Source organism: Abrus precatorius, unplaced genomic scaffold (genome assembly GCF_003935025.1).
Source record: "Abrus precatorius isolate BTA unplaced genomic scaffold, Abrus_2018 Scaffold3, whole genome shotgun sequence".
NCBI lineage: Eukaryota > Viridiplantae > Streptophyta > Magnoliopsida > Fabales > Fabaceae > Abrus > Abrus precatorius.
This window is the reverse complement of record NW_020874373.1, coordinates 17,829,763-17,848,617: the sequence shown is the minus strand read 5'-3', so window position 1 is coordinate 17,848,617 and position 18,855 is coordinate 17,829,763. Positions and strand designations below refer to the sequence as shown.

Below are 18,855 nucleotides of genomic sequence, written 5' to 3'. Positions count from 1 at the left end.
AAGGGTTACAGATTTACTGTATGAACTTGAGAATGACTCATTCATTACTAGCTTTTAAAAATTTATTCTTGAATATTGTTTATTTTTAAATATCAATATTACTTTATTTAATTTGTATACACGTAATGAAAAGTAAAAAAGTAATATTTCCAAGGAAAAACTGAGATTTTTTAATATTAAAAATCATTTCTAAAAATATTATTAGAATAACCAAACGTATATTTTAATTGACCCAAGAATAACACTCCTAATTATAATATTCCTAAACAAACACCACGTTAGACATTGATAACAATGTACAGAAGACTTTTATATATAGTAGTTATACATAGGAAGCAACAGTTCATTAATCACTTCGACAAATAATAGAGTCAGCGTATCAGTTAACGGTCAAAGCGTGAAAATTTCCAGCTCGATATAACACCATCTGATAAAATGTGTATTCCAATTGTAGAGATCCGTGATATTCAATGATACAAATGCAAGACATAATGTTAACGTATATCAAGAAACTCATGAAAAGTTTTGCTGTAATCGAAACAAGTAATGGACAAGAAAAGGGTATGATCATTCCGGTAGAGAATACTGTTCAACATCCTTAGAAAATAGAGACTGGACCTTTTTCCTATATATATATATATATTTGATACTATGATATAAACTGCAGCTACCTTGATACATCAAACACCCATTAACATGAGAAAATCATTACTGAAAAGCATCGCTAGAATGCTCTTCAACAACATTCGACTATGTGGGGTTGGGACTGTTCTACAAATTATTGTCTTCCCAGCTACGCGTTTCCATGACCTCGGATATCCCAGCAAACACTAAGGCATGATCAGCAACTTAACTTTTCATTATAATGGGTTCTCACAATATCGAACATGCACATATATGTTTTCTGGGCGCCTCATCAACTTTCTTCTCTGTTCAGGCCAACAACGGAAAATTTTAACATTCAATCACAATAACTGGTCCTAGGTTGCTTTCAATCATTAATCAGTACTTATGGAGCTGCCCTCCAAGACATTCCGGTACTAAAGAAAAATTGGTTATGAGGAAGCTTTATGAAAAATGCATCTAAAATGTCATTGAAGTCAAGTGGCTCTGGCATACATAAGAATGGTTGCCAAAATGATTTATATAATTTGTACACTTTTCTACACTAAAGTTCCATAATTTTAGAAAACAGTGCCAAAGATATTTATAAATCAATAACTAAAGTCTTGGGTTAAGATCTGAAGTTAAACTATGTAAATGTACCAAAAGCAATTATGACAATCGGATGTAACCAGGAAAAGGAAACCTGGTAAAGATGAATAGTTAAACCAGGTATACCCAGATCACACAAACAATGCCTTGGGTATAATTAAATAGTAGAACAAAATGAATGTAAACACTAAGAACAAAAATATGCCTTATCTAATGAGTTATGGTATTCGGTTGTTGCACAATTTCTGTCTGTTAAATTAACAGGAGCAGCTTAGGAATATAATTTCCTTCTGAACCAATTATTCAATCACCAAAATGGTGGAAAATAAGCACACAATAAACTCCGGAATGAAATCTACCTGTTTTTGCTTTAAGCAAAGATGGCTGGACAACGACATGCATGGTTATAACCCCTTTAGGAAGTTCACCAAACGGTACTCTACATTGGCCAACTGTCTTGTTGTTCTCCAAAATTTTGCCAGCACTTATTAGTTTTATATCATTTGCTGCCTTTGGTATAATTTTCTTGTCTATGGACAACCAGAACAAAAGAGAGAATTTTCATAAATGGTTAGAAAAACAATGGAAAAAAAAAAATTAAGTGAGAAGAATAAGACGCGTGTCCAGAATAAGCACATAACAAATCATCCATAACATGGGTCATATAACCTAGCCAATAGCAACACTCAAAAGGTTTTATCAAATATATAACTGGTTGCTAAAGGTAAAATCAGATAGTAAAAGGACACACAGTTCTTTCTTTAGACATGCATTGTGCATTGGTGTGACTGAAAGACAGCTTAATAACTGAAATTGATGTCGGGTTAATTCCTATTACCAGGACCAGAATATGAAGCATATCCTTATTATAAAATTGGGTTAACAGGGGGAAGATATCCTCCCAAAAATCACGGCAGATATCCCCAATCAGTCAGAATAAAATATTTAACCAATTCAATTCTGATGCCAACCAGAAATCCAAGATTACCTCATTTCCAAACAAAAATTTTAATCTGAGTTATCTGGTTCCAGGTTCCCATCCAAGTTCCAACAAATCCCTTATAGTGACATAATGATATTACATACACATGCAACCAGAAAGCCTGCTTAGATGACAACATAAGGGCTTAATGTCTGTCAGAAGAGTTAGTTTATACCAACATGCTGCTGGGGATATAATAGCAATTAAACAACCATATGGAAGAAATTTTAATGATAAAGCACATCTATGTCACTGAAGCCTGGTCAATCTTTAGATCATCAATCAGCTAAAACAAATTACTCCCTCAATTAAGCACTGTTCATCAACAAAATGTATAAGATCTCACACTATAACAAAACCAAAATATCCATCTTAATTCCAGTCTAAAATCTTTAACCCTGTTGCTATCGTCCCAATACCCTATTGTATTTTATGGAAGAAACAGAGCAACCACATTTTCATTATGTTTAAGTCTTTTCTCAAACTCTTTACCCCATTTCTCCCCTCTTCCCTTGACACACATTTCAGTGCTCTCTGCCTGACTATAATCTTACCTGTCCAGGTTTCAACACACTACTACTTATGTAATATTTGTTGTCACCATTTGTTGTTTTACCTTTTTCATTTTATTTTTTTTTCATTCTTAATAGATTGATTTCAGTTTATCCACTGTCTAGATGTTATTCTCCACACTTTCTCCTGCTCTTGTTAATATAAACAAATATGTGATTGCAAAAGTATTTATAATTTCCTAGAGGATAAATAAACTGTATAACATGTCATGTATCCAAATTACAAAGGATACGTATAACAAGGCAATAATTGGCGTGCAAACTCAAGGAAGTGTAATAGCAAATTTTCCAATAGGTATAGGTTTTCTGTTAACAGCAAGGGTAAACTTTTGAGTCCATGTCATTTTAGATAGGAATAAGAATTAAGATGTACTTATTGGGCATATCCAAGAGCAAATCCTTCAACATATATTTTTATGGATGATATAATCCTAGCTAGCAGAGCAACAGATAGAGTAAATTTTAAACTTGAGTTGCAGAGAGGAGCTAAGAATCCAAGGTTTTTCAACTAAAAGTAAGACTAAGGAGTGCATGGAATGCAATTTTTAGTAAGACATGGATTAGCAATGTTTTTGGAGGTAAATTGAGAATCATGTCATGCCACAAGTTACATATTTTACGGATATTGGATCAATAATACAAATTATGAAGAGATTGATAGGAAATCCCACATATAGGATTCAAATTTTCAAGTATAATATGAGATTGCAAAGAGCTTATCAAACTCAAAGAACTTTTGCAAACAGACATCAGCCATACTCTATGGGAGTAACTCTTGGACGATGAAGTGCCAACAAGAGCAAAAAAAAAGGTATGCATAGAAGAGATGAAATGCCAAGGTGTATAAGCATACATGAAAGATAAGATTTGTAAACTGTGTATTTAAAAGAAAGTTAAAGAGTACAGCCATTAAAAATATGTGGAGAGGACATAATTGAAAGAGACAACAAATTTAAAGAACAAAAAATTAAGGCAACAATTGAAAAAATTCGAATCAAATGGGCCAAAATAATTACATTTCAAGGCAATAATTACAGATTGCAGCACAGAGTGGCGATCATCAGAAAGATCACACATATCAGAGCAGCCTCTATATTTAAGTTACCAGATACAATTAAAATTCAGAAAGCCTGAGAAATTTAAAAGAGATGCAATTCAAAAATTTTATGGAAATAAAATTTATAATGTTATTAAATAATTAATTCAAAAAAATAAAGTTTGCATTAAAAGTAAATATACTTATATAATATATAATTATTGATATTTGCAATTTTATATAATAATTATATTATTTAAAAGGGTCTTGCTACAAGTTCCCTAAGGCTATCTTTGGCAGTTAGGTTTAGGAGGGGAGGGGAGGGATTAGAAGGGGTTTAATCTTGTTTGGGAGTTGCTTAATTAGGAGGGGAAGGTTTTGAAGGGTTTAGAACTCATAAAACCTTCCAAAAGCTTGTTTTTTGAGTTTCCCCATTTTGAGGGTTTTCTCTCTCCCACTCTTTCATATTATTTTACAAATAGGATTTTTTTAACTTATGCTATAAATTTGCCCATAAAGTTATTGGAATAAGTTAAAAGATCTTATTTTGATAAGCTACTCCATAAAGCTTATTGAAATGAGTTAAAAAGAGCTTATGGGACTCAATTTATTTCCACAAACTCAAATAAGCTCTTATAAACATCCCCCTAAAGCTTATTGAATAAGCAGTAGTACTCAACTAAACTGTTTATCAAAATGCACACTTAATACTTCATTAAATGCTCCAAAGTACTTAAAAAACAAGTATTTAAATGATTTTAGCATTTTCAATATGATAAATGTTTGCTTTTTATTAAATAGTTTTTACTTTTAATTCTTTAAACAATGTCTTAAGGGAATTCATTGGCATTGACCTATTGAATATAATAACAATGTAAAAACAGTTTAAAACAAAATAATATGAACAAAGGAGCCAAGAATAATAAATACAACAACAACAACAAAAAATTGCTAAACATAGGAAAGAGGAAATAAAAAATTTATGTGCTGTAAACCATTTACATGCAATGATTTCCAAGTGTGAGAATTGGGAAGTGGGAACCTGCATGATAGAAAGGCATGGCAAAAATTACAAGATAGAAAGACAAATGACTGTAACAGGAAAGATAAACAAAAGCAGGTTGGCTGTGGTGCGTCTGAAACAAAGGACAACATTCAAGGAAGAGGAAAAGGGGGTTGCTTAGCAGGAAATGAAGCAAGCTTGACTGGAAAAAGGGTGGTCTTAGCTGGCAAAGGAATGTGTTACCGGGATCTGACTGCAAAATGGGCACAGAAGAGAGACATGCCAACTGGGAATAGAGGTTAGATTCCTCCTCCCTATCAGGCTGCTACGCCACAATTTGGCAGCTGCTATTGACAAGTCTGGTTTTGATACAAGGTTGTTATTAATGTTAAGAAAAATCATTAGCAGACTTTACTCAATATCAAGGCCACAGTTTTCCTTAAAACAATCCAGATAATTCATCAGGATAGCCATCTAACACAATTAACAATAAAATTAAAAGCATGACACTGTAATTGCAACTCCATGACAAAACATGAAGAAAAACAAGATTTATCTAATCAAAGGATTCAGTGGCAACAAATAAGTGGTAGGAGGTAATGAGATCTGATATTAAACCAAAAACAGTAAACACCTGCTATATAACACCACTTGAAGAATTACAACCAATAAGAACCAAGAAGGTATAAAAAGTCTCAGTGATCAGGGATATCACCATACCCATTACCCAGCCTAACTTAATCTATCCATTTGATTGCAGCAAAATGTAGTGAACACACACTTTCTCCCTATATTAACCAACTAACAGAAATCTAAACAATCCTCTGGCATCCCCAATTTCTGGTGCAGAGGTAAAATTATGATAATAAGTATACAATATACATGAACATGTGACCATCAATTACTTCTGTATATTGTTTACATATCCAATTCCCACTACTCAAATTCACACGCCTACACATAACGGTTGAAAAACTCACCAGTTTAGTCTTTTAAAAAAAATCAAGTCGTTTCTAACTTAATAAATTTAGCGGTCTTTCCTCAAACAAAAAATTCAAAAACTAAAATATACAGAGCATTCTTCCTCTTTCATCGTGAAAAGCGGAAACAACTGAATTCATTCGGACATCACATTCTTAGATTTTATAAAGCAGCAAAAACAAATAAGCTATAGCTGTCACCTAACTTTACCCCATTGAATCAAGCAACACTTCCAACAAAAAACAACAAAAACGCAAGGGAACCTCACAGCAAAAGAGCTGAGCCACTGACTTCATTCAAGCTCAAGAACTTGAAGCCGAAGCCCTAATATGTCAAAGCCAACATCATCATGATTAAACAAACCACACACCAAACATACACGCGTAAAGTCAAAAACGACATGAAACAAAACATAACGACACGAGAAGGAAGAGGTGAAAATTGAAAAATGGTGAACCTTTGGGCCACTCAGCGAAAATCCGGTCCTTGAGCATAGCGACGGTGGAAGTAGGCGAGTAACGAAAGGGTCCTATATCGGATCCATCGTAGAGACGGAACTTGAGCTCCACTACTTCTTCCTCCGGCATCTCACTGTGGCAATTCGTTCGTTTTCTTTTCTCAGCAACCAAACACACTGATTCTCGAAGAAAATAGTGAGAAAGAGAAACTTAAATAAACGAGTGGGTGGATGAGAGATTCTGAAGCTCTAAGAGATTCTGAAAGGAAGAAGAATAGAAAGGAAAATTGCTAACATCACACGGAGAGAAGAAGAGAAACCCTATCCCCCGATCTTCACGCTCTCACTGTTACTTTTCTCTTTCTCCCTTTTTTAAATGCTTTAATATTAATTCGTATTGATTAATATCATCTCGTTTATAAATAATCCTAAATCCTTTTAATATCTTTTTATAAATATTTCTGTTTACTAAATAAAAATATTAAATAATTTTTGAAACATTAAATAAATTTATTTTTTATTTAATATTTATTTTAATAAAATAAAAATTGAACCAGAAAAAAATAGCAAAATTAATAAAAGCATATTTTAAAAAGTTATTGCATTGCTCTTTTTTATATACCCAGTTTATTCCGGCCAGTAATAAAGATATTTCAGTCCATAGTTATTTTTTATATGGCATTTAAATCCATAATTGAATATTATTCAGTTCAAAATATAGGTATATTACTAAAATAAATTGTATCTTTTTAATAAGATACTTTTATACACAATTAAAAAATAATTTCTTAATAACATAATTATCTATTTTTAGCCTTTTTCTTCTTTTAAATATGAAAGACTACTCAGGTTCTTTTAGAAAACTTTCGAATGCTTTCTATTCTTTTTTTTTTTTTTTTTTTGAGATCTCAAATTTAACGCTTACTATTTTTTAAACTAAATAGTTTCATTTTTTGTAATTTCATACTACCAGAATAATATTATTAAAAACTTAGCAAAAATGAACGAAAATAATAGCCTTAATAACTACTCTAAGCCCAAAAAACAAATACTATAAAGGTCTTTAAGTTATCAATTAAGAAAAGAAAACATTTATTAAATGCAAGCATATCATTAAAATAAAAAAATTAATTAATAATTATATGAAAATATTAAATATATTAATAAAATATATTGAATACTCACTAATTATTATTTTTATAAAACCCAATAATAAAACCTTAATTAAAATGATTTTATCAAATATTGTTCTTGGTTAAAAAATAAATATTTTTTCTTATAAAACTGTGTGATATAATATTTAATGACATTAAATGTGATTTTTCTTATAAAATGAAAAAAATGATTAATTCTAAAAAAAATTTACCATTAATTTTATAATTTTTAATTATTGACTAAAAAATAATATTAAATATATTCTACATATTAATTATTGAGTAAAAAATGATATAATATAAATTAAATAGAATTTTTTATTCAATGTTTATTTTATAAAATAATAAAGAAAAAGTTATTAAAAAGACAAAAGAAGAAGGCATGTAAAAAACTCTTGTTATATGTTGTAAAAGATTCTTTAACCGTTGAAGTCAAGTCAAATATATTGATGAATTCAATCCAATCATGTGTGTGATATTATGAGTTATGACACAACTAGAAGTCACATGGGGTTCTTGTGATGCAGGGAAGGGTGACTGGTAGGGATGGAAACAGGTCAGGCTTTACTCTAAACAGGCCTGACCTGTAACATAATTATTAGACCTGAGTCTGACCTGTTACCTGTTAAAGGCTTTATTTTAGGCCTGGCCTGACCTGAAGCCTGTTAACAAAGCCTGTTAAAAAAAATTAATATTAATAAAAATATAAACATTTTATTATTAAATTAGTTTATATATTTTTTTAATTTCTATCTATGTTCTTAATAATTATTAAATAATTATAATAATATTTATATAATTTTATAAATAATTTTTAAAATATTATTTAAGTATTAATTATAAATATTTCATATTAATAAAATTTATATTTATATTTTTTATTTATTTTTTAAAATTATATAAATAGTAAATATTTTAGTTTTATTTTAGAAACATATTTTGTTTATTTAAAGACATCTTATATTCAACAAATAAAATTATAGTAAATACATAAAATTGATAAAAAAAAATATTCACACAGTTTGTTGAATCAATTAAAAGAAACTTATATGTTTTAAAAAAATAAATTTGAACTTACTGCAATATATACATATATATATATATATATATATAATGACAATAATAATAACTATTAAATTAAAAAAATAATTATAAAAAATAAGACTTATAAAATATATTGAATCAGCTAATAAAATTATTATATTTTAAAAAGTAAATAAATATCGTCATTATAAAAATTGTAGATGATAAATACTTATATTATAAAATTTATAGATGCAGAAAAATAACATATTAGCATAGGAAGAATTATTAAAATTTATATTTAAATTAAAATAACTTATATTTCTAAATTTTTATCTTAAATAAAAAATATGTGATAAAACTTAATATAAAAATTTAAACTTAATGTACTATATATATAAAATAAAAACAATAATAACTATTAAACTAAAAAATAATTATAAAATATTTAATTTTATTTGTCTCATTAATTTGTTATTTTAAATTAACAAATAAATATAAAATTAACTACACTATAATATTAATGTAATATAGAAAATATTACTGATACAATAAATTAAAACACATACTTATAAATTACATATAAATTGATAAATTGACTAATAATTTAATTAAAACATGTGCAAGTTATAAAAATATATATTATTATATAATTTATTTATAATTATATTATTTATATTATTTGCTACATGGTCTGATTATATATATATATATATTATAATAAGTTATTTATTTTATTTTGTTATCATTTTTTTTATAAATTTTTACTTTCAAATAAAATATAATTCAGATTTAAGTAATCTCTATTTATTATAAATAAAAATAATTATAACATAATATATTAATATAATAATTAAATAATTAAATTAATAATAATAAAATTAAGAGTATAAAAAATATGTTAATATAATTTTATTATTTTATTTTTAAATTTTATTTCATTTAGTTTTGATTACGTTTTATTCTTGTTCAAAGACTTAACTATTTTTTAAATTGTTTAAATATAATAATTTATTATTAAATAAATTTATTATTTAAAAAATATAATCATGTATAAATATTTTTAATTTTTAATATAATATAATTTCTGTTTATTATAATTATAAATAAATAAAATTATAACATAATATATTAATTTAATAATAACAGAATTAAAAATATAAAAATATATTATTAAATAATTTTATTATTTAAATATATTTTGATAGCTCTATTTTTAAATTATAATATATATATATATATATATATATATATATATATATTTTTATATAGGCTGGCCTGTTAGGCTTAACAGGATTTATAAACAGTTCAGACCTAACTTGTTTACTTAAACAGACCTTAAAAAAGACCTGAACTTAATTTGTTTATTAAAAAGGACAGGTTAGGTCAGACTTAAACTAGGTCAGGCCACAGGCTCATGTCAGGCGGTCTGACCTGTTTCCATCCTTAGTGACTGACAATGTGCTTTGGTCTTCTATTAGCAAGATTTTACCATTGAATTTTTATTATTCTTCGTTTAAAGGGGAAAAAAAAGTGAGATTTGGATTTCTAATGTTGTCGTTGTCGACAGCAGGATATTTTGTTTGTGTGTGTGGGAGCACCACCAACTCAAATATCTATAGCCAATGAAAAAGCTTTTGCGTGCGAAGGTGTGAGTTGTCTTAAAATGATTGGTGTCTAAAATGTGAAGAGACTTGAGGGTTGGGTGCACCGTGCAGGTAACGATGCTTTGACCGAAAGTAAATGTGAAGAAATGCGAATTATGAAACGCGTGGTGCCTGGTGAATTTCAGGTGATGTGATGAGAAAAAAGAAAGGAACAAATGAAAATGAATGCGGTGCAGTGCATACGTCGATGATGGTGGTCACTTACTAGATTCGGAATATACTTTAAGAGCTTATTTTGTTTAAGAAAAATGTTGATTTTTTGAGGTTAAATAATTACAAGATCATTAAAAATTAAAAGTATTTATTTAAAAAAAATACTAATTTTGATTTTAAAGTTAGAATTAAACAGTAAATAAAAACTTATTGAAAATATTTATTATGCCTTTATATCTTTAATATAGTAAATACATTAGTTTTTCTAAAAATTTGTTATTTTTATAAGTTTAAATTCAGCATAAAAATTTGAAGGAAAGTCATAAATACTAATTTATTAATAAAAATTTATTATTTAGATTTTAAAATTAATTTTATGAGTGAAAGTTAAAGAAATTATCAATTTAAAGTTAAATAATTAATTATCATAGTTTTAATAAAAACATGCGATTTATATTCATATATATTTATTTTTTAATTATATTTAATGACTTTAAACGTTACTCAATTTTTAATTAAATAAATAATAATTTTTGCTTTTAAATTCTGATTAGTTGATATAACAAAATAAAACATAGTCTCGAATATAATAACCTAGATGTTAGAATTCTCAGTCATTTTTTATTGAAGTAAATAAATATTTTCAAAATTTAAAACCTTTTCTTAAACTAAAGTGCTCTCTTTATTTATTTTATTTTATGTTTAAAGTTTTGTAAAAGAATTAAAAAATATGATTGATTCTAAATTTTATAAAAACAGATCTTATTTTATTACACTTTTCAGTTATTATATTAATTAATATCTAACTTATTTATTATCTATTACCAAACAAATATTAAGTATTGAATAAAAAATGTAAAAAATATTAATTATTCATTATTCTATAAAATGAAAAGATAAATAAATAAATAAAATTTTTAAAATATAAAATACTGAAAGGAGTATCATATATTTATTCTAAAATTTATTCCACAAAAAACTATTTTTTCACACATGCAAATTTCAGTGTGAAAACATAGTTTTATTTGGTACAATAATTGCGTGGGCACCTGCTTTCGTGAAGAAAAAAAATTAATAATGCATCATTTCTTTAAAATAAGCTTCTTTATAAAGTAAGAAAATAATAACAATTTATTCTTAAAATTTTATGGGTTTGTCTTATTATGAATTTTTAATTATAGAAATAATTAGTAATTTTTTCTCATTGTAAAATTATTTTAGAAGAGTCTTATTTCTAATTGTTTAGAAAATAGTTATTTTTAAGCTTTTAAAAAAGATAAGGGATGTACTAATATGCTCTAGTTTCTTTTCTTTTTAAGAATATTTAAGCATTATATACCAAAATTTTAAAAAGAAATAAATTTTATTTAAATTCTTATCTCTATTTAAGTTAATTTATTTTTTTAAAAGAAAAATATCATCATTATCTTTTCTCTTCGTATTGAGACTCACTTTATTATAGGCTCATTATTTTTAAAAAAATTATTAGAATGACAAAATTATTTAAAATTCTATTTAACTTAAATAGTATTACATTATTTGTGAAGGAGAGTGTTATCTAAAAGGTTTTTCGTCTTGAATCTAATCATAATACTTTTGTTACTTATAGCTATTATAATTTTTTATAAATCTACGAGACATCTTGTTTGAACTTCCATCTTTTGGTAAGAGGAATTTTAATCTTAATATTATTTTTAATTTTTTTAATTTTAATAAAATCTCATTCATTAATCTTATTTTTTTGTGATTTATAGTTAGTTTGTGTCTATGTGAATCTAATTTGTAATTACATCAAAGCATATTTAATTAATAAAGTAGTTTGTCAACAATATACACTTTAAGAGCATTGTCTAAGAACGAAACTACCACAATTCTGGTGATAGGTGTCTACATCAAGATTGGAAGGAGTTTGTTGACGACATGACCCGACCATAGTAAACTACTCGGCATCATTGGATCATCCTCCTAAACCATCATAATGTTCTCCAAGAACTTAGACACAAGCATCTCATAATCGTGCTAATTGTAGTTTCGACAATTCCTTTTCTTATATATCGATGATGCATGCAAAACATATTATTATTATCTACAATCTTTCTTTTTGGTCAACATCTTCTCAATCATCTCATCCTTTCCAAAGATATTTCATCCCAACACAACACATTTATGTTCAATAGTACATACTTTGCAATGACATTATATTCCATGCTTATTAATAACATTCACGTCATTCAACACATTCCTTTCCTCGTCAACGACTATACTCATTTTATTCAATCAATTTCTTACCAGGTCCTTGATCCTCTATCTTGTCTTAAGGGTTTCCTTATACACGTTTCTTAATTATTATTAGTTTATTTTGGCTAGTGTTTAGGATTCATAAGGGGTATTCTCAAAATACTATCTTATGTCACTACTAATTTATCCTAGAGTTGGCTACTTATCTCTTAGAATTTCACTTATTTGGTTAGGATTTATAGTCCCTCTAGGTTCACTAGTTCAATTTTTAAGATATTATCCTTTTAATTCTCCTCTTCTTCCTATAATTTTCTTTAATTTTTCCAAGTTACTTTCTTGATTTCTCTTATTCAGTTATGTTGAGATTCATTCAATTTTAATATTGGTGACTATGTTAATCAATTTCCATTGTGTCTTTATGTGTTTAACACTAATTCCTAGGTGTGAAGTGGTGATTTGTCTCTATTTACTAATTATTTATCCTAAGTTTCAACTTATGTTATTCTAATAAGTTTCTTCATTTTACTAATTTCATTCTTCTTCTAGGTTGTCTCTCCCTCTAATCATCACATTAATTAAGTTGTTTTATTCTAAAGTAAATAATAGTTCTATCTCTTTTTTACTCTCTCAGCACCTTACAATTTTCTATGATTACTTTCACTAGTTCTTCCTCCTAATATATAAATTGTCCATCACATTTTATGTAACCCAAAATCATGACACACCACACATATTCAGATGATTTTATTTCCTATTCAACATAACTTTAAGGGGTCCAAACAATTATAGTCAAGAACATTCTAAAAATTCTATTTATCATGTTTTATCATCACACAACAATTTCCATATCATCTCACAAGTAATCTACAAGACTGATCCAAGACATTAAAGTTATCCAAAAAGGAAAATAACCAAACTTTTATAAATACTACTATGAGAAATCATCACACACCAACTTATATTATTTCTACACTAATTTTAAACATTCTTATGGTTGGTCAAGATTAGTGAAGCCAAAAAACAGGTGTTTAAATCATAATTACACTAAATCTGTAAGAATCCCAATAATTTTTGAAGTCAACTAAAGCTATCATATTATAAAAGTAACAAGAAATCAAGTGAATTCCAAATGTGACCAATATTTATCCATCACAAAATAAAATAATACATAATATACACATGCAGGGCTAATCTAAATTAGTCTCGAACCAAACAATAACCTCCCCTTTACTTATTAGCAGTTTTGTGTGAAAGAGGGAAACGTGATGGATGAGTGGTGCCTTTCCTTTGGACCTTGCATGAAAGGAAGGACAAAAAGTGAAGGAAAAATCAAGCCTACATGACATGAATGAGGAACAAAATCACAATACCGTTACTTCTTCTAGCCCTCGACTTTCAAGAAATATTATGAGGAATCACTTGAACAAGAATACAACTAAGGAAGTGAGGAACTTTTAGTTTCAAAGTGCTTGCAAGTGAATTTATGTGAACAAAAAAGGGACACAGTCTTCAAATGGTCATAAAAATGATTATATAAAAGCTCAGGTCCTTCAAAAATGGCATGGAATGTTAAAACTTTGTGTGGTGATTTTGGTGTCTGATATCCATGTCGCATTGGTATCAAAAGTTACTAGATTCTTCATAAAAACATGCAGTTTATGGAGCAACCTAGGTCATCTCTCATAAGGATGCAAATGCACATTGTTTTAATATCAATTAAGCTGAAAAGGTTGTATGTTTGGGGGAGTTTTGTGATTAAACGCAGATAATTAAATTGCAGAGAATTAAATTGCAAAGAATAAAACGTAAATTGTAATGCAAGTAATCAATCAAACTAAAATTGCGAATGAAAACCGAGATCCAGAACACACAAACACAAATGTAAAGTGATTAAATCGAATTTGCTTAAATCTCTTTTGCACAACAAATCAATTAATCAATTCCTTGTTATACTATCAAGAAAGAGAGACACAATTCAATCGAATTATACTTCCTATGCAATCGCAAAACGCAAGATCAGAAAACAAACTCGGAGCAACCATAAACGCATTGAACAAGTGTGATCCAGACTTTGGCAACGTAATTGAGGAAGAAACGTGGAAGAAAACAACTTGATATTGCAGAATCTTAAACGCCTTTCAATTGTAAATGCAGAGGAAGATGAGCTCGAATTGTAAAAAGTGCAAGAGAAGAAGAATGGGTAAAAAAAAATGAGAGGTTTATTGGAAGCGGGAAAGTTTACAAAAACTGAAAAACCAAAAAAAATGAATTAAAGGAGCTTCCAAATCAGCCCCTGACTTCTATAAATACTAGTCCTAAAAGAATAAAAGTAAATGGGCCAGGGCTGGGCCGAAAATAAATACAACAAAACTGCAAAAATAAAAGCAATACAAAATTAAAACAAAAGTTAAACTAAAAGTCTAAACTTTTAAAATTCGTAGAAAATAGCTCCAAAATTCAAACAAGATGAACCATATGTCCAAATTGAAGCCCTGGAAGCAAGGAATCCAATGCAAAAAGAATCAGTCAAAAAGGATATCCACAGAAAAAGTTATGGCCAAATTAGTAAACAAAAGTCAGAATAGCAAAACATGAGTATTTACAAGAAATTCCTAATTAATGTGTAAATGGAAGAAATAAGGGAATGAAAGGATATGTAAAGGATGCAATAAGACTATAAATATGGTAACAAAAATGACATGGAATGTTAAAACTTTGTGTGGTGATTTTGGTGTCTCGGTGCAAATTGTTAAGAGGCAAAGTGAAGGCTTCCTCCTTTGGTAAGGCTAAGATTAGACATTGCAAAACTTGGATGGGATAATGGTTTAACATGCTTGGATTTTGATTGGTCAAGAAGGAGGTAATATGGCAACATGTTGAGTTTTTGTTTCCAAGGCCACTCACCTTATTGTCTTGCATAAGCAAATTGGAATGAAGGATGGAAGGTTCTTATGCCTTGTAATTGCTTTGACATTAATCGAGAAAGACATGAAGTGGTTCAACAAATATTTGCACATGTCATCTCCAAGATTTTAGGTCTAGGTATCAAGGCAATTTGGATAATATGCACCAAGAAAAGGAATGGGTTTTTAGCAAAGGACAATACACTTTATAAGTTGCATGGCACATGACTTTTAATCAATTGAACATTGGCTTTTCAAGGGTAATTGTTAGAGAATTTTGGATGCTAAACTCACGTAAAAAATTGATATTTCAATGAGTAATTAGAGGAAAAAGTACAAGTCCAACAAAATGAAATAAGTGGAAAGGCTTTAGAGTTCTAACTCATTGGGGGAATAAAATTTAAGGGTGCAAAATTTATGCTTTAAGAATCTCAAAAATCAAGGCATAACTCAATCACTATTAAGGATCTAATGTCCACTCATGATCTAATCCACATCCATCAATAATCAAATTAAAACAACAATTAAATCAATCACAAGCACTAAGAGAAGGGAATAAAAGAAAAATGAAAAAAAAAAAGAAAACAAAATTTTACTTACAAAATTCTCTAATTTCATTTATAAGTCAAAAAAATCACTAGTACAAATTTAGGGGTATTACAACACTCCCTTCATTTAAGAAATTTCATTCTCAAAATTCTATTAACTTGAACCAAACAATTGTGGATACGTTTTTCTTATGTCAGTTTCTCACTCCCAAGTGGCGTCTCCTTCGTCAGTCGCACTCCAAATTACCTTGACAAACTTAATTTCTTCATTTCAGAGTCGTTTGATCTTTCGATCACCAATCCGAAAATGGGTCTCATAAGTCAAGTTCTCCTTTAAAAACATTTGATCTAATTTGATAACGTGCGACTGGTCTAGAATATACTTTCAGAGTTTTGAGACATGAAAAACATTATGGTTAGACAAATTTAGAGGTAAAGGTATATGATAGACTAAGCTTCCTATCGCTTTAAGGATTTGGTAAGGACCAATAAATTTAGGATTAAGCTTTTGATATTTCAAAACTCTGTCTATACCAGTTGTTAGGGTAATGTACAAAAATACATGATATCGCTTGGAATTCCAAAGGCCTTTTTCGCCTATAATAATAAATGTTGTGTCAACTTTGGGCTATTTTCATTTTCTTAGTATAACTTTGATCCTATCTACAGTTTCCTATAACTTTAGTGTTGACTTTTATGTTGACTTTGCCTATAAATTAAAACTCTATCTATCCTAGTGACCTTGGTCTAACACGCAAGCTCTTATTAGACCCTCTAACGTTTGGATGGTTCTCTTTGATTATCTATCTGTCTGAGGATGGTAGGTTGAGTTGAGTTGTAACTTTATTCACAAAGCTTAATATAGACTTTCCTAGGATCTCGATGTAAAGCAGGGATCCCTATTAGATACAATACTCTTAGGCACATCATGTAGTCGTACAATCTTTGTGTCATAAATCAAAGTCAATTTTTCTAAGGAATATCTGACATTTACGGTAAGAAAATAGGCAAACTTAGTGAGTGTAACACTCTCTTTTTTATTTACTAAATAAATTGATGAATTGTTTAGTATTGTATAGTGTTAAAGTGTATTGGAATGATTTGTGGGTGTTTTAGGGGAAGTCTGGTGTAGGGGATCTCACTCAGGCGAGACATATCTTGCTCAAGTGAGATTAAGCACCCAAAATTACATGTTTTTAGTGCAATCTTGCTCAGGCGAGAATAGCGTCGCTCAAGGAAGACCGCACGGGGATGAGGGGTATTTAAGAAATTTTTAGCATGAGAATTTCATTTCATTCCAAATCTCACATTCTCTTCTCGTTTTCTTTGAACTCTCACTTCCTTCTCTTTGATAAAACTTGATAAATGTTTTCTATACTTGATCCTACATTGTAATTCATGAATGATAATTGAGAATTTTAAGCTATTCATTGATAAAATTTACTATTATTAATTTCATTTTATTTATATTTCAGGAAAAAGGATCAAGAAGTGAAAGCTTTAAAAGATATTGGGACTTGAAACACATAATGAAGCCAGAGATATACACGAGCAAGTACATGCCCGTGTATATGAGCGTGTATCTCACTGGTCGCATCAATTGAAGTGTATCATCAAAACCAGAGATGTACACGGCCAGATACATGGCCGTGTACATGAGCATGTACTTTTATGGAAAGCTTTGAAGGGCGTATATCAAAACCAGAGATGTACACGGCCAGATACATGGCCGTGTACATGAGCGTGTACTTTTACGGAAAGCTTTGAAGGGCGTCTATTAGAAAACAGAGATGTACACGGCCAAGTAAGGATAATTCCTATAAAAGGAGAATTGAACTCAAACCTGGGGAGGCAGTTTTTGGAGACGAAAGACTCAGCGACGGCAAGAGGATGAGATTAAGCATTTTATTTCATCTCTTTTGTAATTTTAATTTGAAGATGTTTAGGTTCTAATTTTCCTTTGAGTATCTAGACGTAATGAATCTTAATTGACTAAATTTTCTGGAGTTCTTCTAATGCTATTTCATGTTCCTTTCTCTTGGGTTTAATTGAGTAGTATCAATTTTCTTCTTTTCTTGTTTGAATTTGAGTAAAATTCTTGCATGAATTTAACATTGCTCAATTAAAAAGACTTGAATGTATTTCTAGAGATAGAAAGACGTGAGTTTTCTGTATTAGGATTAACCCTAATTATGGAATTCATAATGAACTTAATGCAACCTAGGGGTATTAATTAAGGAAGAGATTCCGATTAATCAACTGAAGGTTAGGAATCATTATCCTTGAGAAAGGTATTGATTTAAATTAGAATTTCCTGCAGCGATAAGGGTTTGGAACTAAGTAGTTGAAGAAGAATTTCAGTTATTTAGACACTTAGGGGGATTTACAGTCTAGATACTTGCCTTTTTACATTGAATACCTTTAGTCATAATTTTTTATAATTTATTTTCACTAGAATATTTGTTCCTTTTAATTTATTATTCTTTTACTTTTAGCAATTTCATCAACAAGGTTTATTTCTCATATTTATTAACAATTACGCAATTAAGGAAAAGTTTCTTAATAACAGTCCCTGTGGATACGACACTTGGTACTTTAATTTTAACTTTAATAATATTACTTCGACAACGGGTACACTTGCCCAGTGATCAGTTTTTACACACCAAAACTCCCTCAAACTCTGATTGCTACTCAAATTTGAGCTTTGACATTAAATCTAAACAACCCCAAGTAAGTTTCTCTGAATAAAACTTTGTTAAAGTGTTTATTTTGTGCTCAGTGGAGCATTATTACAAAGAAACTTTGTGAAAATATGTGTTTGAAATATAATATGTATGAATAATAGCTGAGAATATGCATGTTTGGTTGTTTGGTTGGAATGACTATGTTGTATTAATGCGAAATATATGAAATATGTCTATAT

The 18,855-nt window shown here is 28.8% G+C and overlaps 1 protein-coding gene across 3 annotated transcripts; it reads right to left on the bottom strand.

Moving 5' to 3' along the window:
• Positions 1 to 388: 388 nt before the first annotated feature.
• On the bottom strand, positions 389 to 18,573 carry LOC113861962 (membrane-anchored ubiquitin-fold protein 4). 3 transcript variants are annotated; one of them, XM_027495090.1, is made up of 4 exons: positions 18,570 to 18,573; positions 6,247 to 6,423; positions 1,575 to 1,745; positions 389 to 929 (listed from the first exon to the last, which is right to left on the bottom strand). In XM_027495090.1, coding segments are annotated over exons 1-4 (405 nt in total). In that variant the 5' UTR covers positions 18,571 to 18,573; the 3' UTR covers positions 389 to 873. The 3 variants fall into 3 exon arrangements, with proteins under 3 accessions (XP_027350891.1, XP_027350893.1, XP_027350892.1); XM_027495092.1 differs by lacking the exon at positions 18,570 to 18,573 and adding an exon at positions 6,542 to 6,618; XM_027495091.1 differs by lacking the exon at positions 18,570 to 18,573 and having other exon boundaries at positions 391 to 929; positions 6,247 to 6,657.
• Positions 18,574 to 18,855: the final 282 nt, after the last annotated feature.